This window comes from Polypterus senegalus, chromosome 3 (genome assembly GCF_016835505.1).
Source record: "Polypterus senegalus isolate Bchr_013 chromosome 3, ASM1683550v1, whole genome shotgun sequence".
NCBI classification, from domain to species: Eukaryota; Metazoa; Chordata; class Cladistia; order Polypteriformes; family Polypteridae; genus Polypterus; species Polypterus senegalus.
The window spans coordinates 177,796,763-177,809,374 of NC_053156.1; the positions used below are offsets into that span (position 1 = coordinate 177,796,763).

The 12,612-nt window shown below is 37.1% G+C and overlaps 1 protein-coding gene across 1 annotated transcript in view; it reads left to right on the forward strand.

Annotated features, from left to right (window-relative positions):
- rgs17 (regulator of G protein signaling 17) overlaps window positions 1-12,612 on the forward strand; it is a 185,752-nt gene that overhangs the window by 43,499 nt on the left and 129,641 nt on the right. Inside the window, exon 3 of the mRNA XM_039748243.1 lies at window positions 11,586-11,709. Within this exon, the coding sequence (XP_039604177.1) occupies window positions 11,609-11,709 (101 nt within the window). The 5' untranslated portion in view covers window positions 11,586-11,608. The remainder of the gene's footprint in view (window positions 1-11,585; window positions 11,710-12,612) is intronic.

Genomic DNA, 12,612 nt, shown 5'->3' on the forward strand with positions numbered 1-12,612 from the left:
TGTATTAAGGTTTATTGATTTTCTCCCAATAATTCAGCACAAGGAGCACACTGATTGCTGTTCTCACCAATATCACAGGCCATTTAAACGCACTAAATCTGAAGTTATAAGAAAACAAGAAAGTTCTCCCTGTTCATGTTAGTAATGTTTTGCTTTTCAGGAAAAGTTATTTCCCTATCAAGAACAGCTTCTAGAATGTGATTTTACTCATTTCTATCCTTGAGTGCATCCCCGAGGTCAGTTGCACAGTACTGCTTTCCACCCATGGAGTTCACAGATCATCCCAATGATTCGTTTATTTGAAAGTCCTTTTAGTCTTCTTTTTCTTTCGGCTGCGTCCATTAGGGGTTGCCACAGAGGATCATCTTTTTACATGTCTTCCTGTCACCTGCATCTCACTTTGTTACACCCATCACCTACATGTCCTCTCTCACCACATCCATAAACCTTCACTTAGGCCTCCCTCTTTTCCTTTTGCTTGGCAGCTCTATCCTTAGCATTTTTTTTCCCAATATACCCAGCACCTCTCCTCTGCACGTGTCTAAACCAGAGCAATCTCGCCTCTCTGACTTTGTCTCCAAACTGTCCAACCTGAGCTGACACTCTAATGTACTCATTTCTAATCCTGTCCATGCTTGTCACACCCAATGCAAATCGTAACATCTTGTAACTCTGCCACCTCCAGCTCTGTCTCTTGTGTTTTGGTCAGTGCCACCGTCTCCAGCCTATATAACATAGGTGGTATCACTACCGTCCTGTAGACCTTCCCTTTCACTCTTGCTGTCACAAATTACTAATGATACTCTTCTCCACCCATTCTATCCTGCCTGCACTCTCTTTTTCATCTCTCTTCCACAATCCACATTACTCTGCATTGTTGATCCCAGGTATTTAAACTCCTCCACCTTTGCCAACTCTACTCTCTCCATCCTCACCATTCCACTGACCTCCCTCTCATTTACACACATGTATTCTGTCTTGTTCCTAATGACCTTCATTCCCTTCCTTTCTAAAGCATACAATGCTCAGCATAAATGAGTACACCCCCTTTAAAAAGTACGAATTTAATCAGTAGCTCAATGAACAAAAGAACAATTTCCAAAATTTTCACAAGGTTCAGTTTTATTGAACACTTGTTTAACTCCATAACATGAAATTAAGGTTAATAATATAACTTAGATCACAAAATCTTCAGTTTTTACTCAAATTGGTTGAAGCAAAAATGAATAAACCCCGCAACAAAAACTGCTACATCTAATATTTTGTATGACCACCGTGATTTTTAAGGACAGCACCAAGTCTTCTAGACATGGAATGAACAAGTTGGCGACATATTGCAACATCTATCTTTTTCCATTCTTCAAGAATAACCTCTTTTAGAGCCTGGATGCTGGATGGAGAGTGATGCTCAACTTGTCGCTTCAGAATTCCCCACAGGTGTTCGATTGGGTTCAGATCAGGAGACATACTTGGCCATTCAATCACCTTCACCCTGTTCTTCTTCAGAAATGCAACAGTAGCTTTAGATGTGTGTTTTGGATCATTGTCATGTTGGAAAAGTGCACGACGACCAAGTGCACGGAGTGATGGCAGCATCTTCTCCTTCAGTATAGAGCAGAACATTGTTGAGTTCATGATACCATCAATGAAATGCAGCTCCCCAACACCAGCAGCACTCATGCAGCCCCACATAAGGACACTGCCACCACCATGTTTCACTGTAGGCACCATGCATTTTTCTTTGAAATCCTCACCTTTACGAAGCCATACAGTTTTGAAACCATTAGTTCCAAAAACAGTGATCTTTGTCTCATCACTCCAGAGTATAGAGTCCCAGTAGTCTTCATCTTTTTTAGCATGGGCCCTAGCAAATTCTAGACGTGCTTTTTTGTGCATGGGCTTTAGGAGAGGCTTCCTTCATGGACGATACCCATGCATGCCATTCCTCTGCAGTGTGCGCCGTATCGTGTCACGGGAAACGGTCACTCCAGTTTGGCTTTCTACTGCTTTAGCTAACTGCAGTGAACTTGCATGGCAATTTTCTTCAACCCTTCTCATCAGAAGACGCTCCTGTCGAGATGTTAACTTCCGTGGACAGCCTGGACATCTCTGTAAGATGGTTGCACTTCCATCTTTCTTAAATTTTTGGATCACTTTTGCTACAGTATCTTGACTGATATGTAAAGATTTGCTGATCTTCTTGTAGCCCTCACCTTTTTTGTGTAAAGTAATGATTTCCTTTCTCAGATTTTTTGACATTTCTCTTCCATGTGGAGCCATTGCTGACAGCATGAAATGGGAAGGGCTTTTCTTTGTTAAGTAATGTCCTTTTATAGTCACCTGTCTGCTGGACACCTCTTAAATGAATCATTAGACTCACCTGTGGTTGAATGCCTGTTAATTAGAATTTTGTTGTCTTAAGTGTGGCTTTTCTCCTAAGACTATAATTGGGGTGTACTCATTGTTGCAACACGGGCTTGAATGAATTTGTTAGGAAAATCACTTTTTTGTGTATACAAATTAACAAATCTTGTTTGCAATCAATGGCCCACATTTGTGGGAGTATTTTGTAGTACAGTATCTCATAGAAAATGTTGATACTGAAAGGAAACTAAAGGTTTTCTGACAAATGTAGTGGGGTGTACTCATTTATGCTGAGAACTGTATCTCCACTTCTCCAGGCTGTCCTTAACCTGCTCCCTACTCTCAGTACAGAGCACAATGTCATCAGCAATCATCATAATCCACAGAGACTCCTGTCCAATCTCATCTGTCAACCTGTCCATCACCATAGCAAATAAGAAAGGGCTCAGAGCCGATCCCTGATGTAATTCCACCTCCATGTTGAATGCATCTGTCACTCCTAATGCAGACCTCACCACTGTCACACTTCCCTTGTACATATCCTGTACAAGTGTTACATAGTTCTCTGCCACTCCCAACTTCCACATACAATACCATGACTCCTCTCGAGGCACCCTGTCAAATGCTTTCTCCAGGTCCAGAAAGACACAATGCAACTCCTTCTGGCCTTCTCCATACTTCTCCATCAACAGATGTACAGTGGATCGATACTGTTATTTTAAAGTGAGTTCATCGAGAACACATGGACACAGTTGAAAATTTGTTAAAGGTAAATTTCACACAAACATTAGAAAGGTTTTCTTTGCACAAAGAATGGTAAACATTTGGAATAAGCTACCAAGTCGTGTGGTAGACAGTAAGACTTTAGGGTCTTTCAAAACTCGATTTGATGTTTTCTTGGAAGAAATAAGTAGATAGGACTGGTAAGCTTTGTTGGGCTGAATGGCCTGTTCTCATCTATATTGTTCCAATGTTCCAGCACCATCAAAACAAATATTGCATCTGTGGTGCTCTTTCCTGGCATGAAACCATACTGCTGGTCTCTAATCATCACCCCTCTCCTAATCTAGCTTCCAGTACTATTTCCCATAACTTCATGCTGTGGCTCATCAATTTTATCCCCCTGTAGTTACTACAGCTCGCACATCCCCCTTTTTTCTTAAAAGTCAGTACCAGTACACATTTTTCTTCTTCACTCTTCAGACATTCTTTCACTTTCCAAGAAATTCCCCTTAGTACTGAAGTAAAATCTGCTTCAGAACTCACAAAGATGTTCGGTGTTTTAAAAGTCAGATTTGAAAATGAGCTTATTGATTTGCAGAGTAACTGCATTTTGTAACACAGGTATAAAGAGACATCTGTTTGAAACTTTTGAATGCATTATGTATATGGTGGAAGGTATGGTATAGTCCTAACTTACACAGAAGTGTCCAGGTGCAGTCAGGACAATTTTAGGCCTCCAACAGATCTGAGCACTTCAGACACATGAGGCTGGAACCCTTTTGTATTTATGTGAGAAACACATTTATTTTTACCTCTTGCATAATTAAATAATTTACTAATTGGATTCTAATAGGATTCAGGGGACACTTAATGTAAAGTGCTGCTTTACCTAGAAAATTGATTGATTTTATTTTTTCACAGAGAGCAGTTTCTGGGTTGCTGTCCAAAATGGAACAGGGTGGTAAGGGAAGGTTGTTGGCTTTCATAGTGGGAGGAGAGGAATAAGGGTCCTAGCCAGAAGTGAGGTCAATAAGAGGGCATGGATAGGAAGGGAATGCAGGAACGGTTTAAGATTTAGGTGGGCTTCTGTTCTGGCAATCTGTACAAGAGACATTAGTGCACTTCGTCAACCCCTGCCTTCATGCTTTGCCCTCGGTTAAACCCTTTGCCAGCCTCCCAAGTGCACATGTGTGACAATATATATATATATATATGGTGAAAGATCAGCCTGGCAACAGACAGACATGGACTCCAGATGTCCCAAAAACGCACACTGTTCAATACACAACACAATAACACTGTGCACAAATCCCAAGGCTCAGTCCTTTGTACTTCTCTTCAGCTGCCTCCACTCCTCTCTTGCAAGCTCTGTCTTCTCCCTCCCGACTCGAGTGGAGTGAGGTGGCCCCTTTTATCCCTCCCCCGATGTGCTCCAGGTGCTACCTAATCTTCTTCCGGAAGCACGTCCTGGTGTGGTGGAAATGCTGCTCAGAAGCACCCTGGGCATACCTGGACTCTTCGTCCAGGGCTACATAATTGCCATGGGCTCCGACAGGGATGAGCTTCCAAGCACTGTTCCCGCGGCCCCCACGCAGACTAGGGCAGCTGCCCTCTCGTGGGCCAGGGGAGGTATTGTTCCTGTCCAGGTCCTTCCAGGCATCTGCAACAATATATTATATATTATATATTATATATTATTATATATATATATAAACAATAACAAAAGACATCACTTCTTTGGTTTTGCTTTGGATGCACAACTGAGAGATCTCGATAATTTAGAAGTTTAATAAATGCTAAACACACAGGCTTCAAAAGTACTGAGTCCACTGTTTTAAGAGCAAGAAGTAAGAGGCCCTGAGATTTCGGCTTAATGAAATGAAGCAGATGTCAGGAGTAAAGATATAAAAACAATAGGTTTGAGGTCAGTTGAAAAAGAGAGAGAAGTACTAGACCATAATCCAGTTTTACCAAATACAACAAGCTTATCAATTCATACTTCTCTAAAATGACCTTAAGTCAAGTTTTGAAAGTGCCTAAAAGCTTAGTATCTATTACACTGCTTGGTAACCTATTGGTAACAGATACCATAGAATGGAGTGGAATGAAGTACCATTGCTTTTCAGGATTATAGAAGTATGAGAAAGAGAAGGCTTAAAGTTGTTGGTAAGAATTTGTGTCAAGGTCTCCAAAACTAATGTAGCAAAATCTAGCACAAAGGTAATGGGTGACAATAACAATAGTGATTTAGTAGAGTATGCAGAGGCCAATGTATAAGAGCCTTATCGAAAGTTAAAAATGAGAAGGTGACAGTTTAAGAAAGGTAGGGCAAGCATGGTCTAGATTGGGGGATGAAAAGGAAGAGTGCAGTAGTATAAGAAATTGGGAAAGAGAAATGAGAGCATCAGTATGAGAAAGGAAAAGGGCTTCTTGTAGCCATTTCCTGACTGATTTTATTAAAAGGCAAATATAACATTTTAGCAGTATAAGTTTCAATAATATACTCCATTTTATGAAGCAATGTAAGTATTATGCTATCTATTAAAAAAGGCTCAAGTTTGGGACCATGAAGATATATTAATGTAATAAATATCCCACTGGATATAAAGGTGAAATCTGTCCTGTAACTTGGAAACCTAGGGAATTATATATCTATATAATTTTAAAATATTGATTTATTATATGTTAATCATTACCTAATTTAATTAGATTTTTTTTTCTGGTAACTAAATCAATAAATGTTGATGTTGTTGTTGGAAGACTATATATTTAGCCACATATAAAGTCTTCATTTAAAATAAAACAATGAGGATAGCTATACAAATTTCTCTGGTCTCATAAAATGAAAATTTGTTATTTTTATGTATGATTGGATTCCATACCCATCGTTACTCCTTGCTGAATTGGAAGCATGAACACTAATTTATTTTATATCCTGGTTAAGTGTGGCTTCACAAATATATTGTAGGAAATGTTTGTATATTAGGTTTGGAAGGAAGGCACAGCAGGACAAACAAGTGGTTGTAAGAAAACGGTTTATTCTTAACATTTCAAAATAAATAAGTGTAAAGCAATTATAAATGAAATTAAACTGAAACTATTTAAGCTAGCCTCTAACCCCTCATTGTTCTGGCCATGAGCAATTCCCTAGCTATTTTGTTTTTTTCTCCAGAACTTTCTGTCAGACACCTGGCTCCAGTTCACAGCTTTTTTACTTCACCTTCTGCTCACCACTGTTGTTTTCAGACCATCTCAAAGCTCCCATCCTTCTTTTTATTTACTCCAGTCAAGGTACCACATCTTTCCTCCTTCTTATTGTCAATCCTTTAGATGTTGGAAAGATCACTTGGCTGTTCGATACCTTCCTCGCCAGACCCTAAAGTCTTTCAGCCATTACACTACATTCTCACATTGTAAAAGTGGATGGCTTGTTGAATAATTGAATCCATTGACTCTGGAAAGCATCTACAAGGGGGCAATTGGGGAGGGGATTATGGTTCACAGACATTGCTGTAGGCTTCCATATTTTTACAGGGGGTAGCAACCAGTGGTGACATTCGATAATGTTATAAATTTTATTCAAAGTTGATTCATTCAACGTTAATTTGCAATTCTAATCATAATGCTGTATTGGTATCAAAGTCTAAAATATAACTGTCTCATCTACTTTCATGAAACGGTAAAATTTACTAATGCCATCCTCAGTTGTTTTGTTTTTACCATATTGTGAACAGCGACTTGGCATGTGCTAAAAATCACTCTGTCTCTGTTCCATAGTGGCGTACCTCTGTTGCACTTAGTAATGATATGAAGGTGTACAATAGCATTGGATTTTTCAAAAATGTAAGGATTTGGTTTTATAAAAAATATATTTTCATCATTTCATTTTAGAGTTATTCTCCTTGTCTGGTGCCCTAAATTTTGCCCTGATGTTTGTGTATGACAATACAAATAATAGAAAGTGGTTGGTGAAATAGCCAAAATTGGTACAGCCATACTGTATCTACGTGACTGGTGAAAAAAGAAACAGATTACAATTCTATTGTTGACAAGTGGCAGAATACTGCTGTTATTTAGCTCTTAACTAAAAAATTGCCTGTTACACACCTGGAACGTAACTACCAAAATGACACAGTACATGTTCATTTAAACACATACTGTAGCTAACACAAGCCTTTTTCCTTCCCAACAATTTCCCTACAGAATCAAACATAAAAATAGGTAAAAACCTCTACAGAAAATCTTGATATTGACAGACGTACTGAGGATTTTGATATTTTACTGCTGAAAAGGGAGAGAACTGTAACTTAGTTTATCTAGATGCATAAACCTCCTTTTTAGAGACAGCTGTAGAGTTGAAACATGCTAGTTAATCAAACTTCATACATGTGTATATTTTTGGAGCCTTTCCGAGATTCTGCTCCAGAAAGAGATAAATAATACTCATTGTGATAAAGATGTAATTACCAGTATGCCTTCTCCTCACATTTAGACAAAAGGTTACTTTCATACTAAAATTATAATTCAGATTTCCTATATATTATAAACTGTATTATCAACTTTTTCATAGTTTCCATCTGTGATTATTGGATTCTGTTGTGTGATATTATTGGCTGTCCTGTGGCTGTTGCAGTTGAGCAACCATATATTAGAAAACTCCATTTCTGAAAATGTTGATAGATGGCAGAATAGTTTTAAATATATTTTTAGAAAGTCATGGGATATGCCTGTGAAGTCATTTTAGACAAGTTCCTCAAATACTGTTTAATAAAGCCGATGCCATATCACAGGCCTACAATACCTGTTTTCAACATAATAATCAGGAATATGGTACCACACTGTTGTAGCTCAAACCAAATTTAACCTAATGCTGTGTATGTCCTGAGAAGTTTAAACTCTGCTTAACTTCTGCCCATTAATATTCACTCTCCTAAATGTCATTCTTTCGTCAGCCTTGAGAAGACTATTATTGTTGTAAACTGTTATTTTGTTTCTGTTTACTGTATTGTTTGGTATATTGGTTTGGAGGGGCATACACGAATACCTCTCATCAAAGTAACACTAAATTACATTGGTTTGCCTAAATTATTAATATAGACATACAAAACACTTATAAAGTTATATGCAAAATCTCACATCACAACACTACTCATCCATTCAGAAACACAAGTAAGACATTGTGTCAGTGAATAAAGAGAGCCGGGGTCATCAGGCACTATTGATAAATACAATTGTGTGTCATCAGCATAGCCATGGTAGCTTATGTTATGCCCCGAGATAATCTGACCTAATGGAAGCATGTAAATCGAAAACAGCAGCAGACCCAGGATAAATGCACTCAATCAGTTCATCAAGTGCTCCCGGTAGAACTGTTTGCACTTATAGTTATAATTACCTCACTGTAAACTTGCACTATAACTGTAATATTGCACAACCTGAGCCACTTTATGAGCCATTTGTACTATATGCACTATATGCACATGTATGTTGTACTTATACTTTCATAATGTATGTTTTATTGTATTATAATTTTTTTATCATTTTATACAAAAATTAGTTTATGAACAAGTTGCATATTGAATCTCATTGTACCATAAAATAGCAATAAAGGAATTCAATTCAATACATGATGGTGTATATTTACAAATGATGATTCCTAGCTTCTAAGTCGATTTAGATTTCCAATAGCTATCCTCTTTGAGCTATGTGCTGTTAGAATTCTAGGATGTATAGTTGATATCATTTGTATGATATAATGCATTAAAGTATGTATGTTACACTTTAAAGATAAACTGTTAACTTAATTTAAATACTGTACTGTTAATAATTAAAACACATGGGGGCACAGTGGTGCAGAGGCAGCGAATACCAAGATGTTTATTGTGTGGTGGTTTGTTACACGGAGAAAAAAATCAGGACAGAAATTGGGGGTTGATATGTTTGGCAGAGACAGTACTACTACTACTACTACTACTACTACTACTACTACTAAAGAATAAAGAATACTTATCCAGAATTATGTCCATTAAATTTCCAGGACATCTTGCCACAGCATCTCTAAAAAGTGATGCAACTGCTGTTCAGTTCAGAGAACATTTATGGCAGTTGTGACAAGGCTCCAATGGGATAGATGTATGAACAGAATTCAATGGATATTCTTCTGAGCAGCAAATGTAATGTATTCTATGTGGCGAACACTGCCTGCACACTCCTGTAAGCGTAACACTAATAGCAGGCATACCTGAAGAGTGAAAATAAAGCAGTAAAAGCATTTGGGTCAGTTTAACAGCAGTTTATTTTTTTTGCAAACTAGCTACCATGATTCTCTTAACAATGACTGCTATGAATAATAAAATAAATAATGCAAAAAATACCTAGGCCCACCCATAGCTTTGCACCTGATATGTAATAACTGATTTTTTTATTCAATATCCAGAGCCAATAGAAGATAATTGGATTAAAATAATATCATTCATTGATTTTGTTTCCCTGTTTTTTCAGTTTAAATCACTATTTAAGATTATAGTTTATCCTTCTATTATACAGTAGAATGCAAGGGAACTATTCATAATATGACAATTGACATTCTATTCCAAGTTTTTTCATAAAATAAGAAAGGGTTCATGATCTTCCTGTCTTTTATATTTTTAGCTCCAACCTGACCAATACTTTTTTGGTCCCCAGAAACAATGCATTAATGTGTAATTATTTATACTTGTGTCATGAGACACAGGAACTTTTTTTCCTATTCCACATTACTACATGAAATAAGAGGAAGACTATTTGTGACGGCTATTCTGTCAGTTTTTGTCCCACTTATGTTTTAAGTTCACACTTTATAGTTTAATGCATTTATTCCTATTGCCACAGAGTATATCATAAAATAACTGTATAAAATGCCTAACTCTGACCTCTCTTTCCTTTTTCATACAGAAAGTAAGAGAGGTTTGAAATATAGAGGTCCATTACAACAGTTCAATTTTACAAATTTAAAAAATGAAAAAAATGTAAAATTAAAAAATTCAATTTTTTATCAGAGTGCATATATTCATCTTGTCATTTGAACCATGGGGTACATTTCAATTATCAATATACAGTATAACTAGCATTAATTCTCTTTAGGCACATTATATGAAAGAAGACCTGCAGTTTTAAATATTTTTTCACATTTATTCAAATGTCTATATTATTTTTTGGAAGTAAAGCTGTTGAAACAAATTAGTTGAAACAAGGTGAAGTTTGTTAGATATAATTTTTATGGTGTGAGAGCTATTATACCTAGTTGATATACAGGATTTTTCAAAATGAACATCCCTTTTTTTAAATTAGTTTAATTCTCTTTTACACAGACAGAGATCTTTTCTTTTCAGCCACCAGGAGTGAACCCTGAACATGATACAAGATTATTTCATAACGGTTAAAACTATGCATTGTAAAAAATTGTTGACACAATATATGTGCAGGGGAAAATTGTGAAAAACATTTTCCTGATGATACTGTATTATCTTTATTAGACATTAAGTACTGATAGCATGCAAAAAGCTGACATATTGACAAGTAAGTGAACAGAATTATTGCATCTAGTGGCAGTTGTTTAAACACTGAAGACCGTATACCAACCATATTCTTTGGAAATGCCTAAGTCAGCTAGATGAAAGATGTTTTACCAGAAGTTGTAAAATGCATTTGTTTTGAATATGTATGTATAACTGAGTGTGATCTGTCCATATTTGGAACCCCTTGCCTTTAAAATGACCATTTCTTCAGATCCACATGTGGTTACTATTCATAATATTGGCATGTTCTTTTTCTGCATGACCTAGTAGTGAAACATGCGTACACATTTATTGCAAAGCATAGTACATTTTGCCAGGCTCTGCTTGGGTATGAGATGGTGCACAGGGAGATAGAGTACGGTCAGCCTCAGCACCTGACCGCAGTACCTGATCTGACCTAGAGTCACTAGAAAGTTTTCCACTGTGTGCTATCTGTGGCCAACAAAGGCCATTCATGGTCCCAGAAGTGAGTCCAGGTCTTGCCTACAAGTGACTTAAGGACTGGGTACAAAGCTTACATATTCTAGAGAGCCTATGTACCTTAGAGTTGGAGGCTGAAGTAAAATTTTCCTTGTTGGAGAAATGCAGCAGAAGTTTAAAAGCTGAAAAAGAGAAGTAAGAGGGAGAGAGATTTAATTGGGAATAAATAAGCCATCCTACTCAGTAGGCAAGGATGACAATATCTGTGAAGGCAGGACTGAGAGAGGCAAATAAATGTTTATTATTCGTTGTTGTGTTTTGTTTTTCATTCAGAGAACTGTGGACCCTCATTAATTTTGCATTAAAGAAGCCATTAATTTGCAAATTTTATTCAGAGTGATTTAATATTAGTTAGAGCAGTGTTCAAGAGTTACCAGCTTTATATATGAATTTCTCTCTTTTATATACCTGTATATAAAATCACATACATAAGTTCCTTAATTTGTTTTTTTTATTTAACAGAAAAGAAGTGCTAAAAATCTGAAATGAGAAAGAGACAACATAGTGATGGAAATTCTCAATCGTCTGGCAATCCAAGGCCTGCCCCATATGGCTGTACTTGGTGCCTTTGCTGGCGCTGCACATGGTATGTTGCATGTTACTAGTGTTTGATACATAGAGTTAATATTTTTTCACCATCTTGCAATGAAATGTAAGAAATAAGCATTAAATAAAAATGTTGAAAACGTATGATTCACATAATAAACATCCATCCATCCATCCATTATATAATATATATTAGCTATATCCTAACTACAGGGTCACAGGGGTCTGCTGGAGCCAATCCCAGCCAACACAGGGTGCAAGGCAGGAAACAAACCCCGGGCAGGGCGCCATCCCACCGCAGCATAATAAATATTCTCCCTGCTACTTGAAAGCACATTGAGGAAACTTTCTCATTCAGAAATACAAACTCTAGCTCTACAGTACACATCCAGGATATTGAGAGTATTCTCAAGTCTGCCAAGGAACTCTCCAAGAGAGAATCCTCAGAGCAAGAGAGAGAGACAACCTATAATTATTGATTTTATTTCTAGAGCCACTGATGTAAATAGACATGAGTCTGACTATATTTAGCCTGTATTTCTTCAAATGAAAGGAATTCATGCACCATCTCAGTGACAAAATTAATAGTCCTCCTTCCAGGAGACATTATCCATTGCCAAGGTCTAATGTACCTGTTGCCTACCCTTTATGTATACACATCTGTTGAGAAAGAACCATTAAGGCAGTCTGGTTTTTGAATTGATTTTTTAATCTAAGTCTTCTCCCAATAGACATAGTTATCCCAAACAGGAACACAAGGCCCTAAGCAGCATAGTTCTAAGCATCATTGAGACACACATTGCAGAGTTCGCAATACTTTAAGGAGCTTGCTTCATTTAATATGACGTTAAAATTAACACAGGGTTAAAGAACATCTTAAACTATGGAATGTATGCTGTATAGTAAAGACTATTAAGGTTCTTTTAGTAATGCACAGTATTGC